This window comes from Scyliorhinus torazame, chromosome 7 (assembly GCF_047496885.1).
Source record: "Scyliorhinus torazame isolate Kashiwa2021f chromosome 7, sScyTor2.1, whole genome shotgun sequence".
NCBI lineage: Eukaryota > Metazoa > Chordata > Chondrichthyes > Carcharhiniformes > Scyliorhinidae > Scyliorhinus > Scyliorhinus torazame.
In genome coordinates, this window is record NC_092713.1 from 309,873,927 (window position 1) to 309,897,401 (window position 23,475).

At 46.1% G+C, this 23,475-nt stretch overlaps 1 protein-coding gene and 1 non-coding gene across 3 annotated transcripts; one reads left to right on the forward strand and one right to left on the reverse strand.

The window, feature by feature from the left end:
- The first annotated feature begins 831 nt into the window (after nucleotides 1–831).
- zmat2 (zinc finger, matrin-type 2) lies at nucleotides 832–23,002 on the forward strand. Of its 2 annotated transcripts, none has more exons than XM_072512760.1 (6): nucleotides 832–976; nucleotides 3,117–3,210; nucleotides 9,693–9,816; nucleotides 12,762–12,835; nucleotides 17,914–18,059; nucleotides 20,384–23,002. In XM_072512760.1, exons 1-6 carry the CDS (start codon nucleotides 959–961, stop codon nucleotides 20,525–20,527), a joined length of 600 nt encoding a protein of 199 aa, XP_072368861.1. In that variant the 5' UTR covers nucleotides 832–958; the 3' UTR covers nucleotides 20,528–23,002. The 2 variants fall into 2 exon arrangements, with proteins under 2 accessions (XP_072368861.1, XP_072368862.1); XM_072512761.1 differs by lacking the exon at nucleotides 832–976 and adding an exon at nucleotides 2,308–2,527.
- Nucleotides 17,544–17,615, reverse strand: trnag-ucc (transfer RNA glycine (anticodon UCC)). Its single transcript has one exon. It is a non-coding gene; the product is annotated as a tRNA-Gly (tRNA).
- Nucleotides 23,003–23,475: the final 473 nt, after the last annotated feature.

Sequence of the window (23,475 nt, forward strand, 5' to 3'; positions counted from 1 at the left end):
AAAGAGTGTCCCATCAAGTCTGCACCGGCCCTCTGAAACAGGACCTTACCAAGGCCCACTCCCCTGCCCCATCCCCGTAATCTGCACATCTTTGGAGTGAGATGAGGAGAAATCTCTTCACTCAATGATTGTGAATCTTTGGAATTCTCCAGGTCAGAGAGCTATAGATAGTCACCGGTTGAGTATGTTCTTCAAGGCTGAGATTCGTGGACTCCAGACTCATGGAGGGATTTGAGGATTGGGTGGAGTTCAGAGCCTGGTGGACCAGGCTCGAGGGGCTGTATGGTCTATTCCTGTTCTTATTTCTTATGTTCATAAGTTTCCAGGACATTTCACTTCTGGAGTACGACTTGCAATCTGAGCAGTTCATCATCCTTGTTTGTTAATGCAAAAAGGATAACAATAATAATCTTTATTATTGTCACAAGTAGGCTTCCATTAACGCTGCAATGAAGCTACTGTGAAAATCCCCTAGTCACCACATTCCGGTGCCTGTTCGGGTACACAGAGGGAGAATTCAGAATGTCCAATTCACCAAACAAGCACGTCTTTTAGGACTTGTGGGAGGTAACCGGAGCACCCGGAGGATACCCACGCAGACACGGGGAGAACGTGCAGACTCCGCACAGACAGTGACACAACCCTGGAATCGAACCTGGGACCCTGGAATATTTCATATTAAAGCAAAATCCTGCAGATGCAGGAATTCTGAATAAAAACCCAAATGTTGGACATGCGCAGGCAGCACCTGTGGTGAGCCAGGAGGCTGTTTGGAGCCAGGAGGTGGGTCCTCCACTCCACAGGGGGCGCCGTGGTTTCTGAAAGTGGGTTTCCAGCTGTTGGGAGCCTCTTGTCTCCGCCAGGCTCTCGTTGGCGCAGGGCTCTGAACGGTTTACGGCGGTCGGGCCGGCTCCGTGCGACAGTTTTGCGGCCGAGCGGAGGCAGAAGCGGAGTCGGGATGGCGTCGGGTAGCGGGGTAAGTCCGTGCCCCCCCCCCCCACCCCCCTTGCTGCGAGGGACCGGCGGCCGGGAGGGTGCGGGGAGCCCGGGGTCTCCGGGTCTCCTGACTGGGAGCCCCGCAGCTGCCCAATAGCGGAGGCCCCGGCCTCGGGAACAGCTGGCCCGGAATAAACACACATCGGCCGGGTGGGGGTGGGGGTGGGGGTGGGGGTGGTATTCACTGGGGAGAGAGATACTGCGGGGGTATTAACCGCGGGGGGGGGGGGGGGAGAGTGGGGGTATTGGCAGGGTGGGAGAGTAGGGGGTATCAACTGGGGTGGGGGGGAGAGTGGGGGTATTAACTGGGGGGGGAGAGAGTGGGGGTATTAACTGGGGGGGGGGAGAGTGGGGGGTATTGGCAGGGTGGGAGAGTAGGGGGTATTAACTGGGGGGGGGGAGAGAGTGGGGGTATTAACTGGGGGGGGAGAGAGTGGGGGTATTAACTGGGGGGGGGAGAGTGGGGGGTATTAACTGGGGGTGAGGGTAGGGGGTATCAACAGGGGGAGAGTGGAGGCGTATTATGGTGGGGGGTATTTAGAGGAGAGAGAGTGGGGGGTATTTGGGGGGAGAGGGTATTTAGGGGGGAGAGTGGGAGGGTATTAATGGGGGGGGTATTTAGGGGGGAGAGTGGGGGGGGTATTAACTGCATAACACATGGGTGCTTATTTATTGCAGTTCTGGGGGTGTCACTAGGAAATGGGGAATTAAAACTCTGTACTGAGGGAGAAAACATCCTTTTGCAGATTTTCATAGAATCCCTGTAGTGCAGTTCTGCCCTTCGAGTCTCCACCAACCCTCTGACAGAGCACCCTACCCATGCCCAAATCCCCATCATAGGTAGCACAGTGGTTAGCGCAGTTGCTTCACAGCTCCACGGTCTCTGGTTCAATTCCCGGCTTGGGTAACTGTGCGGAGTCTGCATGTTCTCCCTGTGCGTGGGTTTCCTCCGGATGCTCCGGTTTCCTCCCACAGTCCAAAGGTGTGCAGGTTAGGTGGATTGGTCATGATAAATTGCCCTTAGTGTCCAAAAATGTTAGGTGGGGTTGTGGGGATAGGATGGTGTGGGCTTAAGTGGGATGCTCTTTCCAAGGGCCGTTGCAGACTCTTATGGGCCGAATGGCCTCCTTCTGCACTGTAAATTCTAAGATTCTATGATTCTATCCCCGCAACCCCACCTAACCTTTGGACACTTAAGGGGCCAATTTAGCACGGCCAATCCACCTAACCTGCACGCCTTTTGGAGGAAACCTGAGCACCCGGAGGGACCTCATGCAGACACCGGAAGAATGTGCGAACTTCACAGTCACCCGAAGTTGGACTTGAACCCGGGTCCCTGGTGCTGAGAGACAGCAGTGATACCATACAGACTGTGTTGCCATGCCACCCCCTTTTCTATCTAACCCTTAGAGTCCTCAACTCACTGAGAGTCTAATGAAGAAATCTGTAGTTTCCAACATTGTCAGCATTCTTTGGATTTCCCTTTGGTCAGCTGTCGGTCAATGGGTAGCACTCTCTCCATCAGAAGATTGTGAGTTGAAGCTACTCTCCACGTTCTTTAACCCATAATCTAGGCTTGCACTTACCGGTGTAGCACTGGCAGAGCGTTGCGCTGTCAGTAATGTGGTTAGAGATAAAATATTAAACTTCTTGGGTGGATATAAAAGAATCCATGGCATTATGGTAAAGAAATGTAGGGAGTTCTTCTCAATGTCTTGGGGCCAATTTGTATCCGTCATCCAACATCACTAAAGCAGATTTAGCTGGTCGTTATCACTTTCCTCTCTGAAATTGAGTAAAGTGCTGGGTGGTTGGTGCAGATGCAATGGGCTGAATGACTTCCTTCTGCACTGTAGGGATTTGATGAATCCAAGTGTTTTCTACATTTCAGCAGTTACTACACTTCGCAAGTTTTTAATTGGTTGCAAAGTGCTTTAAAACATTTGACGTTGTGAAAGGTGCTGTATAAATCCAAGTCTTTCTCTCCCTTCTGCTCAAACCTGCGCGCACACTTGCGAGGCCACAAATAGTTTTTTTTGCTGGGGATGCCGTTTGACTGTTTTGATCAGTGTTCTCCCCCCCCAGCTTCTATTTTTAACTCTCCTCTCCTTGCTGTGCAGACGAAAAACATGGACTTCCGCAAGAAGTGGGACAAGGATGAGTATGAGAAATTGGCACAGAAGCGGTTGCAGGAAGAACGAGAGAAGCGAGATGGTAAGTTGATGCTCGGAATGAATCTTTCCCTTGAACATAACCTGGGTCTTGCGATTCGTGCCATTTTAAGGTTGAATAGATTGTAGTTTAGAATAGATTAATGCTGGTTACTGGTTGGAAAATCTCATTGGGCAGAGTGTGAAGCAACTCTGTGACCTAAAATGTACTCCTAATGTCGATGTATCGCAAGCACAAAGTACACTGGAGGTTTGACGATATATTTCACATGTGGTCAGTAGTAGTCCATTTGAAGTGGCGTCCCTTAGGGATAATTGGTAGAAAGCTTAGAGGGAAGTTGAGGATTTATTTTTTATTGAAGGCGTTTGGTGGTTTGGAACAATACTTGAAAAGGTGATAGAGAGACAGAAGCCCTCATCACATTGAAAACATTGGATTTTTTTCTTTATTCGTTCATGGGATGTGGGCGTTGCTGGCTGGGCCAGCATTTGTTGCCCATTTAAGAGTCAACCACTTGCTGTGGATCTGGAGTCACGTGTAGGCCAGACAAGGCAATGATAACAGATATCCTTCCCTAAAGGACATTAGTGAACCAGATGGGTTTTTACAACAATCAACAATGGTTTCATGGTCATCATTAGACTTTTAATTCCAGATTTTTAAAATCAAATTCCACCATCTGCCCTGGTGGGATTCGAGCCCATTTCCCCAGAACATTACCCTGGGTCTCTGGATTACTAGCCCAGTGACAATACCACAACACCACTGCCTCCCCGTATGTGTGTGAGATACTGGAACCGACAAGGATACAGATCAAGAGCTGGAAAGTGGGATCAGGCTGAATAACCTTCTATTGTCTGGCACCAGTATACCAAGTCATCGATATATTATCAAGAAAAACCAGAGGTCCTAACACCGACCCTGGGGAAGTCCACTATCCGAAGAACAACCAATCACACTATTGGTTTCCTGTTCATATGCATGTTGCTACTGTCACTTTCCATCCATGAGCTTTAACTTTGCTCACAAATCTGTTGTGCAGAACTTTATTAAATGCCTTTTGGAGGTCCATATACACCACATCATTACTGTCATCAATCCTCTCTGCTATCTCTTCACAAAACTCAAAACATAGCAAGAGAAGCTTCACAATCTCAGTCAAAGGTAAGTTTGAAGGATTGGATTGGATTTGTTTATTGTCACGTATACCGAGGTACAGTGAAAAGTATTTTTCTGCGAGCAGCTCAACAGAACAGGGTTGCAGCGACCTAGAGAAGAGTGAGGTGCAAATGCAGACGGGCTTAGGGATGGAATTCCGGAGCTTAGGGATTGGATTGGATTGGATTGGATTGGATTGGATTGGATTTGTTTATTGTCACGTGTACCGAGGTACAGTGAAAAGTATTTTTCTGCGAACAGCTCAACAGATCATTAAGTACATGGGAAGAAAAGGGAATAAAAGAAAATACATAATAGGGCATCACAAGGTACACAATGTAACTACATAAGCACCGGCATCGGGTGAAGCATACAGGGTGTAGTGTTAATGAGGTCAGTCCATAAGAGGGTCATTTAGGAGTCTGGTAACAGCGGGGAAGAAGCTGTTTTTGAGTCTGTTCGTGCGTGTTCTCAGACTTTTGTATCTCCTGCCCGATGGAAGAAGTTGGAAGAGTGAGTAAGCCGGGTGGGAGGGGTCTTTGATTATGCTGCCCGCTTTCCCCAGGCAGCGGGAGGTGTAAATGGACTCAATGGATGGGAAGCAGGTTTGTGTGATGGATTGGGCGGTGTTCACGACTCTCTGAAGTTTCTTGCGGTCCTGGGCCGAGCAGTTGCCATACCAGGCTGTGATGCAGCCAGATAGGATGCTTTCTATGGTGCATCCGTAAAAGTTGGTAAGGGTTAATGTGGACATGCCGAATTTCCTTAGTTTCCTGAGGAAGTATAGGCGCTGTTGTGCTTGCTTGGTGGTAGCGTCGACGTGGGTGGACCAGGACAGATTTCTGGAGATGTGCACCCCTAGGAATTTGAAACTGCTAACCATCTCCACCTCGGCCCCGTTGATGCTGAAAGGGGTGTGTACAGTACTTTGCTTCCTGAAGTCAATAACCAGCTCTTTAGTTTTGCTGGCATTGAGGGAGAGATTGTTATCGCTGCACCACTCCACTAGGTTCTCTGTCTCCCTCCTGTATTCGGACTCATCGTTATTCGAGATCCGGCCCACTATGGTCGTATCGTCAGCACACTTGTAGATGGAGTTGGAACCAAATTTTGCCACGCAGTCGTGTGTGTACAGGGAGTAGAGTAGGGGGCTAAGTACGCAGCCTTGCGGGGCGCCGGTATTGAGGACTATTGTGGAAGGGGTGTTGTTGTTCATTCTTACTGATTGTGATCTGTTGGTCAGAAAATCGAGGATCCAGTTGCAGAATGGGGAGCGAAGTCCTAGGTTTTGGAGCTTTGGTATGAGCTTGGCTGGGATTATGGTGTTGAAGGCGGAGCTGTAGTCAATAAATAGGAGTCTGATGTAGGAGTCCTTGTTGTCGAGATGCTCCAGGGATGAGTGTAGGGCCAGGGAGATGGCGTCTGCTGTGGACCGGTTGCAACGGTATGCAAATTGCAGTGGATCAAGGCGATCTGGGAGTATGGAGGTGATGCGCTTCATGATCAGCCTCTCGAAGCACTTCGTTACGACTGAAGTCAGGGCCACCGGATGGTAGTCATTGAGGCACATTGCCTGGTTCTTCTTTTGGTATGATGGTGGTGGTCTTGAAGCAGGTGGGGACCTCGGAGTGGAGTAGGGACAGGTTAAAGATGTCCGCGAACACCTCTGCCAGCTGGTCCGCGCAGGCTCTGAGCGCGCGACCAGGGATCCCGTCCGGGCCTGTCACCTTCCGAGGGTTCACTTTCAGGAAGGCCGATCTGACTTTGGAAGCTGTGATGGTGGGTATGGGTGAGCTATTGGCTGCTGGGGCACTCGACAGTGGATTGTTGGTTACCTGTTCGAACCGAGCATAGAATGCATTGAGTTCATCGGGGAGGGGTGCGCTGCTGCCGGAGATGCTGCTCGGCTTCGCTTTGTAGCCCGTTATGTTGTTTAGTTCTTGCCACAACCGCCGAGAGTCTGTCTGTGACTCTAGCTTGGTTGATATTCTCTCTTGGCATCTCGGATGGCTTTGCGGAGGTCGTACCTGGATTTCTTGTATAGGTCAGGGTCGTCTGACTTGAACGCCTCAGATCTGTCCTTCAGTAGGGAGTCAATCTCATGATTGAGCCATGGTTTCCGGTTGGGGAACGTATGTACCGCTTTCTTTTGGCACGCAGTCGTCCACACATTTGCTGATGAAGTCTGTGACGGTGGTGGTATACTCATTTAAGTTGGTCGCTGAGTTCTTAAATATGGACCAGTCCACTGTCTCTAAGCAGTCACCTAAGAGCTCTTCTGTTTCCTCGGACCAGCACTGCACGACCTTCTTAGCTGGATTCTCCCGCTTGAGTTTCTGCTGGTATGCCGGGAGAAGGAGCACCCTCTTATGGTCTGATTTCCCAAAGTGCGGCCGGGGGATGGAACGGTAGGCGCCCTTGATTTTTGAGGGATTTGGTGGCTAAAGATGGCCCATGACTGTGGAGCAGTTAAAATCGAGGGATGAGCATTGTATCATCGCAAACTGACTTCCTGTTGGAGAATAGATGAAAGCACAAGGTATTTTGTTCATAACAATCTTGTGCGCGGTTTTATGGAGGGGTGGGGGGAAGCAACTAGGATGTGGGCCCAGTTTGCATTTGAATCTACTCCAGATTGTTAAGACTTGGAGAAGTGCAAAAGGAATTAACGAGAATGGTACCCAGTCATTCGAGGACTTCAGTTATGTGGAGACACTGGAAAAGAGCAGAGAAGGTTAAGGAAAGATTTAGTAGAGGTGTTAAAAGTTGTGAAGGGTTTTGTTGGCGATCAGGAGACCACTGCACAGTCCTTGTGAAACAGTGTCCCGTCTTCACATTGAGGATACCCTCCATTGTGTTGTGCGGCACTACCACCGTGCTAAATAGGATAGACTTTAAACAGATCTAGCAACTCAAGGCGGGGTATCTGTGAGACGCTGTGGACTATCAGCAACAGAATTGTGCTCGCCCACAATCTGTAACCTCGTGGCCTGGCAAATCCCCCACTCTACCATTACCACAAAGGCAGGGGATCAACCCTGGTTCAATGAAGAGTACATGAGAACATGGCAGGAGCAAAATCAGGCATACTGAAAAATGAGGTGTCAACCTGGTGAAGCTACAACACGGGACTACTTGTGTACCAAACAGCATAAGCAGCAAGTAATAGACAGAGCTAAGCGATTCCACAACAGACGCATCAGACCTAAGCTCTGCATTCAGCCGTGAATGGTGGTGGACAGTTAACTCACTGGAGGAGGAGGCTCCACAAATATCCCCATCCTCATTGAGGGAGGAGCCCAGCAAAAGACAAGGCTGAGGCATTTGCAATAATCTTCAGCCAGAAGTGCCGAGTGGACGATCCATCTTGGTCTCCTCCGGAGGTCCCCAGCATCACAGATGCCAGTCTTCAGCCAATACAATTAACTCCACGTGATATCAAGAAACGGCTCAAGGCACTGGGTACTGTAAAAGCTCAAGGTCCTGACAATATTCTGACAATATTACTGAAGACTTATGCTCCAGAACTTGCCGCACCCCTAGCCATGGTGTTCCAGTACAGCTACAATACTGGCATCTACCCGGCAATGTGAAAATTGCCCAGGTGTGTCCTGTACACCAGAAACAGGACAAATCCAACCCAGCCAATTACCGCCCTATCGGTCTACTCTCCATCATCAGCAAGGTGATGGAAGGAGTCATCAACAGTCCGATCAAGCGCACTTACTCAGCAGTAACCTGCTCAGGGATGCTCAGTTTGGATTCCATCAGGGTCACTCAGCTCCTGAAGAAAGAGTTGGATACCAGAGCTGAGGTGAGAGCGACTGCCCTTGATATCAAGCAATACTTTGACTGAGTATGGCAGCAAGGAGCCTGAGGTAAACGGGAGTCAATGGGGATCAGGAGGAAAGCTCTCCACTGCTTTGAGTCACCGGGCATGCAGCTACATGGTTGTGGTGGTTGGAGGTCAAGCATCTCGGCTCTAGGACATCACTGCAGGAGTTCCTCAAGGTAGTGTCCTAGGCCCAACCATCTTAAGCTGCTTCATCAATGACCTCCCTTCCATCTTAAGGTCAGAAGTGGGAATGTTTGCAGGTGACTGCGCACTGTTCAGCATCATTGACGACTCCTCAGATAATGAAGCAGTCCATGTCCAAATGCGGCAAGACCTGGACAATATCCAAGTTTGGGCTAATAAGTGGCAAGTTATATTCATGCCAGGCAATGGCCATCTCCTACAAGAGACCATCTCCGAACCATCTTCCCTTGCAAAAAGCCTGTCGATCATCTACAAAGCACAAGTCAGGAGTGTAATGGAATACACTCAACTTGCCTGGGTGAGTGCAACTCCAACAACACTGAAAAAGCTCAACATCATGCAGGACAAAGCAACCCGCTCAATTGCTCCCCCTTCACAAAGATTCAAACCCTCCACCACCAACAAACAGTGGCAGCCGAGTGTACCATGTACAAGATGCACTGCAGTAACTCACCAAGGTTCCTTGGACCCAAACCCATAACTGCTACCATCTAGAAGGACAAGAGCAGAAGATACTTGGGAACCCCACCACCTGGAAGTCCCCCTCCAAGTCACTCACCATCCTGACTTGGAAATATATCGCTGTTCCTTCACTATCTCTGGGATGAAATCCTAACACTCTCTCTAACAGCATTGTGGGTGTACTGTCACTTGGGGACTGTAGCGGTTCAAGATGGCAGCTCACCACCACCTTCTGAAGGGCAACTAGGGATGGGCAATAAAATTAATTAAATTGAAAAGAAAATTTGTAGTGGCAGAAGGGCCTGTAACTTGAGGGCACAAATCGTAAATTGATTGAGAAAAGAGCCAGGGAAGGAATCCTAGCATGGTTACAACATAGAAGGACACCATTTGACCTTCTCTGTCCAGACCCCTCAATTCTGGCACCTCTATCAAATCTCCTATCAACCTTTCCTTCTCTTCAGGAGAACTTTTATTTTATTTATAAATTTAACAGTACCCAATAATTTTTTTCCCAATTAAAGGGCAATTTAGCGTGGCCAATCCACCTACATCTTTTGGGTTGTGGGGGCGAAACCCACGCAAACACGGGGAGAATGTGCAAACTCCACACGGACAGTGACCCAGAGACGGGATTGAACCTGGGACCTCGGCGCCGTGAAGCAGCAATGCTAACCATTGCGCCACCATGCTGCCCCTAATTCAGTTTTTATAGTGTTTAGAAATTTGCAGAGGTAAGATGGGAGATGCAGATTTCAGTGTGTGCAAAGGAAACAATGACCGACATGATCAATTTTATGCAGGAGGTATTTTGAAGTAACCTGGGGCTAGTTCCACGTGCTAATGTTTTCTATTTCTGTTTCAGCAAAGCCTCCAGTACCAATCAAACGTGAGCTCCTACGCCACAGAGATTATAAAGTGGATTTGGAATCAAAATTGGGAAAAACCATAGTCATCACCAAGACAACACCCCAGTCGGAAATGGGAGGGTGAGTGCTGTGTTTCACACTCCAGTTTTGTTTCTTTCCTCCTCTGTCGATATTGTCTCTTGGAGAGATGTGGTGGGTTGGGGTGAAGGAAGGAGGAGGATTAGTGGTGGGAGCACAGTCCCATCCGAACCAGCCTGCCCACCCCCTTCTGCTACCTCAACCCAGTGATCACTCTTCACATCTAGGGCTGCTGCTGACTGACCTGTGGTGTTCCTTGTATTTTTGAGGATATAATTTGCAGATTAGGATAAATTAGTCCTGTAGGCTAAGAGTTAGCTGCGGCTCAGTGGGTTTCACATTGTGGGTTCACATCTCCAATGCAGAGGCATTCTAGTATTTTATTCTAATAAAACCACAATCAGTTTTATTAAATGCATCAATTGCCCATTTATTGCATTACAGAATAGACTGAACGTGAACCTTGCACACTCGTGCAGTGGAGATGTAACTATTATTTCCGAAAGGTGAGAGAAAGTAACCGGAAATTACAGATTTATTAATCTAACATCAGTTGTGGGGAAGTTATTGGATTCTATAATTAACAACAGCTAAATCCTTGGAGAGATTTGAGAGCCAGCTTTGATTTGTAAAGGATAGGTCATGTCTGTCGAACCTAATTAGATATTTTGAGGAATTAACTAAAGTAGTAGACAGAGGAATGAGGTAGTTTATACCCAGAAAGCATTCAGTAAGGTTCCACATAAGAGACTGTGAGCTAAAGTTAAAGCTCATGGAATAGAAGGCAAATTCTATCCCTGGTGAGGTGACAGAAGACACAACTGAGATAATGGGTACATACAAGTGGCAAGTCATGTCCAAGAGGACCGTGCTGGATCTTCCATCTATTCACTATGTTTATCAATCATATAGATAATTCAGAGAGGCATAAATATCCAAGTTTGTTGATGATATAGTAAGCAATGTACGTGAGAGCACAAGATTACAAAGGGGCGTTGATAGATTAAACAAGTGGGAAAAACTATGGCAGGTGCATTTCAATAAGTGTGAGGTCATCTATTTTAGACTAATAACGAGATATCTGAACGTTTTGTAAATGTTGAAAAGCTGGAAACCGTGGCAGGATTTTTGGGTCCATGTACACAGATCACTAAGATTGAGTAGTTGGGTACCAAATGTAACCAGCCTAATGAATGTTAATCTTTATAAAATAGAGGGCTAGAATATAACAAGTAGGATCTTTTGTTACAGCTAGACAAATCCCTGGTCAGTCCACATTTGGTGTACTGTATACAGTTCTGGACACTGTACCTTAAGATACCTTAAGATATATTATAAGATATACCATAACATTCTGATGAATCAATTCTACTTCTATGCAGAAGAATTGCATTGTAGGAGAAATTATATAACCCAGGACAGTATTCCCTACGGTTAAGGGTGATTTGAGCTTATTTAGGTATTGAAACTAAACAATAGGCTAGTTAGGAACTTTTTCTGCTGGTAGGGGGAGTCTAGAAGGGGCAGGTATAACCCTAAAATCAGGCAGCAGTTAGGAAACATTTCCTCAGCCCCACAACCCTCCCTGGTATCTGTACTTTCATTCTGGCCTCCTGTACACCTCTGATTTGAATAGCACCACCATAGGTGGCCTGCCCCAAGCTCTGGAATTCCCTTTCTCTACCTCTCTTTCAGACACTCCTTAAAATCTACCTCTTTGACCAAGCTTCCTATCATCTGACCTAACACCTCTGTGGCTCAGTGTCATATTAGAATCATAGAGTCCCTACAGTGCAGATGGAGACCATTCAGCCAAAGAAGAATGAGAGGAGATCTAATCAAGGTATACAAGATGCTAAAAGTTCTGGATAAAGTAGACGTGGAGCTGATGCTTCCTCTTGTGGGGCATTGTAAAACCAGAGGTCATAATCTTGGAATAAGAGGTAGCAAATTTAAAACAAATTTGAGTGAAAACTGGTTCTACCAAAAGGTTGTGAATCTGTGAAATTCGCTACCCCAGAGTACGGTGGATTCTGGGACGGTGAGTAAATTTAAGGAGGAGTTAGACAGATTTTTAATTGGTAACGGGTTGAAGGGTTATGGAGAACGGGCAGGACGGTGGAGTTGAGGCCAGGATGGGATCAGCCATGATCACATTGAGGGTGTTAGGCTCGGGAGGCTAAATTGCCTATTCCCGCTCCTAGGTCATGTGTTCCAGGGAGGAGATTCTCTGGCTGATTTCGCAATCCAGCTCTTGGTCTGTGACATTGTAGGTAGCAGGCGAGGAACATGTCGGCCATGATAGAATGGCGGAGCAGACTCGATGGGCCGAATGGCCTAATTCTGCTCCTAGATCTTATGAACTGATGAGTCCTCACTGGCTGCACATCTTTGGACTTTGGGAGGAAACAGGAGCACCCGGAGGAAACTCATGCAGACCGGGAAGAATGTGCAAACTCCACACAGGCAGTCACCCAAGGTTGTAATTGAACCCGGGTCTCTGGTACTGTGAGGCAGCAGTGCTAACCACTGTGCCACCGTGCTGCCCATAAACGGAAATCACCTCTGGCAACGGTGGGATTCGAACCCATGTCCCCGCAGAGACTGGAGCTTATATCCAGTGCCTTAGAGCGTTCAGCCATGCTACCCAGCGATTAGTTTTATAATCCTGGGATGTTTAATTGCATCAAAAGTGCTACATGAACTAAGTTGTTGCTCAAACAAAGGTAGAAGTGTGGAACTTGCTCCCACAAAAACAGTAGATCGAATGAGATCAGAAGATTTTTGCTTGCCGATTGCTCAAAGGTTTATGGTGGCATAGCAAGTACATGGAGTTAGGATCCAGATCTTGCGTTGTTTCACCGAGTGACAGAACTATCTCAAGGGGCCAAATTGCCTCTTTCTGTTTATGGAACACAAAACAGTATAACTGTGGGCAGCTGTCTCCTGTCGTATAAGCTAATTTTGTGTCTGGTTTCTCTTGACAGATATTACTGCAATGTTTGTGACTGTGTAGTGAAGGATTCCATTAATTTCCTCGATCACATCAATGGCAAAAAACGTAAGTGAACAGTACAGGAATGGGTGGCGTTGCTGTAGATAACGGGGTCTCTAACAAACAATTAACGGTCTCTAACAAACACAATTAGATCTAACCTGGTCACTGCACAATTGTACAGAATGTTATTTATTATGTTATTATTTGGGTCTATTTGATATATTGGTGTCATACACTATAGAGAAAAAAGTATCTCCATTTTGTGCAATGCTCTCAATTCAACAGAAGGGTCAGTGACCAGAGGACGCAGATTTAAAGTAATTGACAAAAGGACCAGAGGCAAGATGAGGTGATGTTTTCCATGTGACAAATTGTTACAATGTGGTTTGCACAATCTGAAAGAGATTCAATGGTAATTTTCAAAAGGGAATTGAAAGGGAAAAGAATACATTTTGGAGGGCTTCAGGGAAAAGGCTGGGGAGTGTGATTAATTGGATAGTTCTTTCACAGAGCTAGTATATGCAGGATGAACCAAATGGTCGCCTCCTTTGCTGTATGATCCATGGTTCTATTAACCAAGTTGCTACCAGCTCTACCATCAGTAATGACAGCTAGAATACAGCTGATAAGGCTCAGAATAAATCACCGGGTGCTACCAGCACTTAGAAGGACAGGGTTGTTTAGGAAACTTCTGGCGAGAGCGCCACCTCAAGAATTTTCAAAGTCCATCAGAACTTTGAGCTGTGCCTGTTCAGTGATACTTTTTCAGATTTCCAACCAGGAGAGCGTGTTGAAATAAAATGGTACTTTATCCTTACAATGAAGATATAGACGACGTTTCGCAATGGAGGTCACAGCGATGGAAGAGATGGCGGGAGTGTCCCAGTGATGGGCAAAATGCAGGTGTCAGAGGTGTCAATGGTGGGAGTGGTGGAGAATGGCTAGAGTGATGGGAGACATGGGGAAGGGGAGATGTTACTTATATGGGAGAAGCTGGATGGGCATCATGGTAATGGGAGCGGCAAGAGGTGTCAACCTTTGCCTCTCCTCCTCCCCGAACATGTGCCGGAATGTGGCGACTAGGGGCTTTTCACAGTAACTTCATTGAAGCCTACTTGTGATGACAATCGGTTATTATGATTGACTGCAATAGCAATCGAGATTGATTGTTTGAGATGCAGTTAAAGGTAATGCGAGCCGATAGTGTCACAACCGTTATTCCCCAATGACTTTTCACTCGACATGTTGCAGTTGTACTTATAAACAACCTTTTGTTTTATTCTACCAGCATGCATTAAATATGTTTGTGTGACAGATATAGTTTCATATGAAATGGTTTGATATGTTCACTTATTATCTGATTATTAAAAGCAGCTGTAAAAAAATTAAAATCCTTGACTCGCCTTTTTGAGGAAGAAATGAGATGAACCGTTTTCTTCGATGTCTTCCCCTGTCTGTGGTGTATATTTGGGATGCCCATTGCATGTGAGAGAGGTGGGGATGGGGCTATGGCGATGAGAGAAGCAGGGATGGGGGTTTTGTTGATTTTGAGAAGAGCGAGAGATGCAGATTACTGATTTTGTCCGAACCCGGTGATCCCAAGTCATTTCCCCCCAAAATAAATATGGAACACCCGTGTGGTTCTGACGATCCGCCACTTGCCTTGATCTATATTGTTTTTCTGATTCCTACACTGGATAAAAAAATCAAAAGAAACCTAATGGTTTGGCAAAATCCCAGGAGATTGAATGCTCGCATCCATTGTTAAGCTGGAGTGTTTTATCATGCTGACAGTGTAGGCTATTAAAGACAGCTTATTTACTTCTTAGAATTGGCTGCTTGTTCACAGTGGAAATTGGATCCAGTTCAGTGCTGATCAGAAGCACAATTAAAACTCCAAAGTGTTCGAAAAGCACATTCCCTGAGAGCCGAGATATAATTCGGAGCCTGAACATCGCATTCTAGTCAGGCACGGGGAGTTTGCTAGTGATTGCAATGGGACAGGAGATGAATGGAGAGTCTGGTCCAAAACCTGTGTGTTTGTGATGGTGGTTTTGTCTTGGAGTCTGCGACACTTTAAGCTGAGCATTAGTGTGGTGTGTTCCAATTCATGGAAGAAATATGAATTCTCATGAAAATTAGGCTACACTTTCATTTAATTGACAAACTTTGGCTGTTTTTGTCAAGGGTTTTACAAACGTTTCCGCCTCTTTTCTCTCCTCTCTCTCTCTCTCTCCTCTCTCTCTCTCTCTCTCTCTCTCTCTCCCTCTCTCTCTCTCCCTCCCCCCCCCACCGCCCCCAACTGCCCTGACACCACGGATGGAACTGTCATTTGGTCAGAATGTCTTTCCTATTCGGTTCAAATAGCATCACCAGACGTTTTAATTAAAGTGATAAAATATGGGCTTAAAATAATATTGGAGGGGGCGATAGAAAATATTGATATCGCTGGACCAAGTTTTATTTAGATTTATATTTCCTTTCATTTAAACCAAAGAGCAGGTCAGCGCTGCTTAAATTGACTGCAGCTGAACCAACGCACCACAAATCAATCAGAAATTAGACATATACTATCTGTTTCAGCGAATGACGCAGCATTCCAGGAGGCCATGCTACCCATCTAGCCTGTACTGGCTCTTTGAAAGAACTATCCAATCTAGAGCCACTCTTCTGTTCTTTGTCCCACAGTCCAGAAAATATGTCCTCTTCCCGGTATTTATCCAGTTCCTTTTTTGGTGGTTGCCATTGACGCTGCTCCCAACAACTTTTCAGGCCGCGCATTCCCGGTTGTAACCATTTCTGGGTAAAAGCGTGACCCTTCTGTTTGTGTGGAGTTTGCACATTCTCCCTGTCTTTGCGTGGGATTCGCCCCCACAACCCAAAGATGTGCAGGGTAAGTGGATTGAGCACTCTAAAATTGTCCCTCAATTGGAAAACAATTAATTGGGTACTCTAAATTTATTTTTAAAAAACATGCGTGATCCTTCTATCACCTGCACAGGAGGTGGTCCAAGCACAACAGTTATCTCACCTGGTTATGGATTAATGTGGGTTTTAGAAGGTTTAATATCCCTTTCACGCCTGTAAAGTGATCCAAACGGTCAGAATATGAAACCGGTGTCGAGTGCCTTTTATCATGGTATATCAGAGATGCAGGGAACAAGAGCAGGTCATTCAGTCCCTTGAATCAGTTCCATAATTCTGTTAGATCCTCCATGGCTGATCTGTATCTCAACTTCATTTAACCGTTCTGTAACCTCATCCAGGCCTAACAACAATCTTTCAATCTCATTTTGAAATGTTATTTGACCGCCACCCCCCAGCTTTGTAGAGAGTGTTCCAGATTTTCACTATGCTATGAATGGGGAATTGCTTCTGAGAATCCATAGAATCCCTACAGGCAAAAGGAGGCTATTAGACCCATTGAGCCTGCACCGATCCCTTCTGAAAGCACCCTGCCTAGACCCACTCAATCCCCGTAACCTCACCTAATCTGCACATCCATGGACACTTAATGGGCATTTTTAATACATGGCCAATCCACCTAACCTACACATCTTTGGACAGTGGGAGGAAACAGGAGCACCCGGAGGAAACCCACTCAGACACGGGGAGAACGTGCAGACTCCACACAGACAGTGACCCAGCGGGGAATCGAACGTGGGACCCTGGCGCTGTGAAGCCACAGTGCTATCCACTTGTGCTACTGTGCTGCCCCGGTCAAAAGCTACAAAGGTTCCAAATGTAGGTAAATCTGGCGCAGGTGTTATAAGAAAAATACTTTTTGCAGCATACCGAGCAAACGCATTAGCCAGCAAAACAATGTAAGAACAGTGGGAAATGTTCAAAAAGGTTATTACTGTCATACAGAACCAATGCATGCGTCCAAAGGACGAGAGCTTTCTGCACTTACGCACATTGTTTTACACATTTCCCTCCATTTCTCCTGGTTTAATTAATTGACATATTTGGGCCATTAAAAGTGGAATTTGACTTTAGTGACAAGAATAAAAATGTAGGCATTAGACACACTGCTGGGAAAGAGAGTCGGCTACTTTTGAAGTGAATGTGGACATCAAATTTTCAGTGATGTAAAAATTCTGAGGCTTCACTGCGAAGTGGACACTAAGGAACAATTTATCATGGCCGATCTACCTCACCTACACATCTTAGGACAGTGGGAGGAAACCGGAGCACCCGGAGGAAACCCACACAGACACGGGGAGAACATGCAAACTCCACAGAGCCGCCCGAGGTCGGACTCGAACCCGGGTCCCTGGCGTTGTGAGGCAGCTGTGCTAACCACTGTTCCATCCCTTGACATCATAAATGGCCGAGCTCCAACATTATGGTTGTACCTTCTTTTCGGGCTTTCACACCAGGGGATATAGATTCTCTCTCTCTCTACCCGGTTGAACCACTTTCATCACTTTCCATACCTCAGATAATCTTTATTGTCACAAGTAGGCTTACATTAACACTGCAATGGAGTTACTGTGAAAATTCCCTCAGCGCTACACTCCGGCGCCTGTTTGGGTACACTGAGGGAGAATGTCAGAATGTCCAAATTACCTAACAGCACATCTTTCAGGACTTGTGGGAGGAAACCAGAGCAACCGCCGAGAAACCCACGCAGACACGGGGAGAACGTGCTGACTCCGCTCAGACAGTGACCCAAGCAGGGAATCGAACCTGGGACCCTGGCGCTGTGAAGCATAGTGCTAATCACTGTGCTACCGTGCTGCCCACAAAATGTTTGAAAAACCGTCACTGCGATGACCGGGAATCAAACCCTGGTCAACTGCTCGGAAGGCAGCTATGCTCACCACTATACCACCATCGCTCACTCATCTATACTCTAAGCAATACAATTCAAGTTTATGCAACCTGTCTTCATTATTTACCATTTAAACCTGGTATCATTCTGGTGAACCGGCATAGTGTTTTCCTGTGCCACCTGATTAAGATATCCTTCCTGATGTGCAGTGCCAGAATTGAATGCAGTGCTGATTGCGAGTACGGTACAAATATGTATTCTTGTTTTTCCTTTCGTGAGTGCAATAATCACGTGTTAAGTACGTCTGCGGGCCAGTGAGTTCTGCAACCAGACTCCGTTTGAAGGCACTGTTTTTGCTTGACAGACCAACGGAATCTGGGAATGTCAATGAAAGTGGAACGCTCAACGCTAGACCAAGTAAAGAAACGTTTTGAGATCAATAAAAAGAAAATTGAGGAAAAGCAAAAGGAGTACGATTTTGAGGAGCGCATGAAAGAACTTCGGGAGGAGGTAATACTCGTTATTTTGCATCATGTTATACGAATGGAGAAAACTGTCCCTGAAAAAGATTGGGGCCATTAACTCATTGCTGCTTGAGGAATCTTGCCATGTGCAAAATTGACTGCTGTGTTTCCTGCATTTCAGCAGTGATTGCACTTCAAAACAAACAAGTACTTATAGTAAAGTGCTTTGAGTTCTGAAGTTGTAAAAGTTGATATACAAATACAAGTTCTTTTTATTCGCCACTCTTGAATACTCAAACTGAATCTTTGAAAAAAGAAATCCCAATTAAGGGGAATTTAGTGTGGCTAATTCACCTACCCTGCACACCTTTGGATTATGGGGGCAAAACCCACGCAGACACGGGGGGTGGGGGGGGGGGGGGGGAGAATGTGCGAACTCCACTCAGACAGTGACCCGAGCCGGGATCGAAGCCGGGTCCTCACTGCCGTGACGCAGAAGTGCTGCCCTATTCAAACTGAATCTTTAAAAAAATAAATTTAGAGTACCCAATTCATTTTTTCCAATTAAGGGGCAATTTAGCGTGGCCAATCCACCTACCCTGCACATCTTTGGGTTGTGGTGGCGAAACCCACGCAATCACTGAGAATGTGCAAACTCCACACGGACAGTGACCCAGAGCCGTGATTAAACCTGGGACCTCGGCACGTGAGGCTGCAGTGCTAACCCACTGTGCCACCGTGCTGCCCCTCAAACTGAATCTTAACTGTTCTTTGGTCAGAGGTTTGTTGTGATGCTCAGTTTTATTGAAGCTCCCTCAACGTGCCAGCTAAATATCCAGCTTTGAGTTAAATTGTAGACACCGGCAAAGCCTTGGATTTGATCCCTGCTTTGGGCTGAGTTGGCTAATCATGCTCAGTAAGGAACTTATCACAGTCTCTGCTTCTGCTTGCTTTCCAGCAGAGCAGAGATTCTTGTATTGAAGCTCTGAAGGTCCTTCTAACAATTTTAGTGACTTTATTCATAGAATTTACTGTGCAGAGGGAGGCCATTTGGCCCATCGAGTCTGCACCGGCTCTTGGAAAGAGAACCGTACCCAAGCCCACACCACCCTATCCCCATACCCCAGTAACCCCACTCAACCAATACTAAGGGCAATTTTGGACACCAAGGACAATTTATCATGGTCAATCCAGCTAACCTGCACATCTTTGGACTGTGGGAGGAAACCGGAGCACCTGGAGGAAACCCACGCAGACACGGGGAGAACATGCAGACTTCCGCACAGACAGTGACCCAACCGGGAATCGAACCTGGGACCCTGGCGCTGTGCAGCAATTGTGCTAACCACTATGCTACCATGCTGCCCTAAGTTTTTGTCTCTGCTTGGCAGCAAGATCCAGTGAAGCAAAATCTTGGATTGAACAGTCCTGAGTCCTCGTTTCTTCAGTTTGGCAACTGCAAGGGCGAAAGGAAACAAAATTAGTTTCTCTTCACTTGTGCAATCAGCAGTGGTGGGATCACGACGAGATGTGAAATCGGCTTTGATTAAATTTGCTTATTTTGTGGGCTGAGAAAATAATTGAGAGCTGTCAGACTATCATAAAAATCAAACTGGGTCTTTCAGACATCAGATTTGTGTTTTTCACAGAACTGGGAATGGAATTGCAAATTTAGTTTACCGCCCACCTATCAAAACACTAGTAATTCACAAGTAATAAAAGTGGAATTTTACTGAACCTGACCATAAATCCGTAATCCTAATGTCATCTCTGAAACATCAAATAAAAGGCATCAACCAGCAGCCTCGTCTGTTGAGCCCTCTGTTAGGATTCCCCACTCTTCTTGCTTTTTTAATTTCCTTTGTTCCTCCTTTTAGTGATGAGAATTTTAAAATTATTTCTTGTTTACAGACACTCAATGGCCAGGCTGAGAGTCACAGCGTTTTACAGCACCCAAACCAGCCCTTCGCCCATCGTGTCTGCCCCAGCTTTCCAGCACCTAGCTATTCTAAACCCTTTTTCCAGCACATGGTCCATAGCCTTGTATGCCTTGGCTTCTCGCTATCTCCTCCTGTCGTCCACTCCAGATTTCTGTGCCTCGCCAATTCTGGCCTCTTGTGTACGCATGATTTAATTGCTGCACTGTTGGTAGCTGTTCCTGGAGCTCTGGAACTCCCTCCCTAAACCTCTGTGCCTCTGCACCACTTTTAAGATGCTTGTTAAAACATCCTGTTTAACCAAATAACCTGCCGTGACACATCTTTGTGATGCTCAGTGCCAAATGTTTGTTTGACGTGCTCCTGTGGAACGTCTTGGGGGCATCGTGCAGTGTCACACGTGGTATATAATTAATTGTAAGTTGTGTTGTAGGAAGAGAAGGCGAAGGCATACCGAAAAGAGAAACTGAAGGAGAAGAAGCGGAAAGCGGAGGAGGAACTGACATTCGAGGAGGACGACGAGATGGCGGCAGTGATGGGATTTTCTGGCTTTGGCTCATCAAAGAAGAGCAGCTGACCGACCCCACTAAACTGACACAGGACATCCTTTCATTGACTCTTCTCTTTTCCCCTTGCTGCCCCTTTTTATTTCTCCCCCCCCCCACCCCCAGTTGAGTGGGATTGTGCACAGCGTGAATGAAGATGCGTTTATTAATAAAGGATTATTCTGTTAAAAGCTGTAAGTACCCCTTTCTCCAAGACCTCTTCACGGAAAAGTTTTGGATGCATTCAGAAGGTTGCCTGGCGTTTAGTTTCAGCTGTTCCATACTTTAGGAATGGGGAGGAGGAAGCCATTTAACCCCCTGAGATTGTTCCACCATTTAAAGAGATCAAGGCTGATGTGTGTATTGGTTTTGTTTTGTTAAAGGTGCTGTCACTGCAGGTTCTGTGAACAGGTCATCGACAGGCAAAGAATGACCCTTATTCTGTTCCTGATCTTTATTGATTTGGATGATCACAGCCAGGGCAATGTTTTGGGTGCTGCAATTGGGCTCAGCGCCACTTAGGTTAAGGCGGTGGAAATCCGGCATGGTTACCACCTATTGTTTTGATCCTTCCAGAATGCACGCAAGTTTGTGCAGCCTTGTATGCTGGCACATGAGAACTGGCCACTTGGTAAAGGGGTCCTGACCTTCACAGCGCAATAGCCTGTCATGAAAACCAGAAACTCTAAGCATGGAGAACTATTAATGATTTAATGTTATTAAATTCCCACCATTTCTGATCCAGGTGAACAGTACAAACCCTTTCTTTAAGGTTGACCAGCTCTGATCTGAAACAATTCAGGCATTCCAATAATTCAGTAAATGGAAAGTTGCTGTCTGTTTCTGTGAGGTAGAGAGTCAAACATCGTGCTACAAGAATGAAGTTGCAAAGTCCTTTTTTAACTGCAAGAGGTTTTCTAAGCTTCTCAAACCCATTGCTCTCTTTTTTTCTATGACACTTGCAATTTTTGTGAAGCTCGAACACAGATATGTTAGTGTTGTGTTGCACATCTCATTATTAAAATTGACAATCTCCTCCTTTTGTAGCTCGATGGTTAAATGCACGTGCGTGCATGCACAAGTGTGTAAGCAGTACTGACTCCACCAGCCGATAGCGGATTTCAATGCCTGCCTGTTAAATTGGTCAATCTCAATTGGCGTCTGTTAGCTTCCAGAGCTCTTGGTTGCATACAGATTGAAATGAATCAAAATGGATTCCTGATCCTCATGAATCTTGGTCCGAAATGATCTGATAATGCTCTTCTCCTGATATCACTCTTCTCCCCCCCCCCCCCTTTCGTGTATGTATTTGGAAAGTTACTATTGAATCTGTTTCCACTATCCTTTTGGGTAGTGCATTCCAGATTATGCAACTTGCTGTGTGTAAAAGAAAAAAACAAACTTCCTACTCCTTTGTGGTTCTTTTGCAGTTATTTTAGACTTTGTGACCTATCACCCAGATAACAGCTTGGGAATGTTTTTGAGAATGATCTTCAAATGCAAAATTGATTGGGCTGATAGTCCCGCCGTAAGAGCTGTGAGGGGCAGTGTTTACTTCCTTGTTGCTGGAATGTGGGTGGAACTTGAAGACTTCTTTAAAAATAACTGTCTGCTGTCCAAGGTCTAAATCATTTGAGAAGTGCTGGGATGTCCTGAGATCATTCAGCCTTTCAGGCTAATTATGTATCAACTTGATCAGGGGGCGGCACAGTTGCAGTGGTTAGCACTGCTGCATCACGGCATCGAGGACCTGTGTTCGATCCTGGCCCTGGGTCACTGTCCGTGTGGAGTTTACACAGTCTCCCCTTGTCTGCGTGGGCCTCACCCCCATAACCCAAAAAAGATGTGCAGCGTAGGTGGATTGGCCACGCTAAATTGCCCTTAGAACATACAGTGCAGAAGGAGGCCATTCGGCCCATCGAGTCTGCACCGACCCACTTAAGCCCTCACTTCCACCCTATCCCCATAACCCAATAATCCCTCCTAACCTTTTTGGACATTAAGGGCAATTTAGCATGGCCAATCCACCTAACCTGCACGTCTTTGGACTGTGGGAGGAAACCGGAGCACCCGGAGGAAACCCACGCAGACACGGGGAGAACGTGCAGACTCCACACAGACAATGACCCAGCGAGGAATTGAACTTGGGACCCTGGCGCTGTGAAGCCACAATGCTATCCACTGTGCTACCGTGCTGCCCTAATTGGAAAGAAAAGAATTGGGTACTCTAAATTTTTTTTTTTAATGAAAAAAAAATTATCAGCTTGATCGGAAAGTGGTGAATGATTTGTATCTGAGGTACAGTTGTTCCTATTTTGGATTTCCTTGGCGTGTTGTATGTGCTGTGCTCTGAGGTTTCTACTTGTGCTTCACTTTTTCTCTTCCAGTTGACACTTTGAAATACAAAAGGTTATTTTCTTTTCTTACTGTGTATGATCTCCATTAAAAGATGCTTGGTGTCTGTGACCCATTTTTTTTACATTAAAGAAGAACTGGAATTTTCAAAATGTATTTTTCTCTTGAAGAGAAGGAAAAGCAACTTAATTTTTTTGTCCCATTGAAATGAAAATTGCTTATTGTCACAAGTAGGCTTCAAATGAAGTTACTGTGAAAAGCCCCTAGTCATTCCAGTGCCTGTTCTGGGAGGCTGTTACGGGAATCGAACCATGCTGCTGGCCTGCCTTGGTCTGCTTTCAAAGCCAGCGATTTAGCCCAGTGCTAAACAGCCCCTAATTGAAAATCTGAGTCCCATTTCTGACCTTCCCCCAACTGTCTCCTTAATGGAAGATTGGCTGTTATATGACCTACAGTGAATACACTTGGTACTTAATTGGCTGCAAAGTGCTTTGGGGTGGCCTTGTGGATCTGGAAGGCACTAATGAATGTGCCTTCTTTCTATAGCTCCTTTCAGAACTTACTACAGGATTTGACACTTCGAAAACCAAAATAATGACCTTGAGTCTCATGCTCAGCTTACTGA

What these genes read in the sequence shown, in the direction of transcription:
- zmat2 (XM_072512760.1), top strand. An exon ending in AGAACGAGAGAAGCGAGATG is followed by an intron (nt 3,211 to 9,692) that starts GTAAGTTGATGC and finishes TTTCTGTTTCAG; the next exon opens with CAAAGCCTCCAGTACCAATC. An exon ending in CCCCAGTCGGAAATGGGAGG is followed by an intron (nt 9,817 to 12,761) that starts GTGAGTGCTGTG and finishes TTCTCTTGACAG; the next exon opens with ATATTACTGCAATGTTTGTG.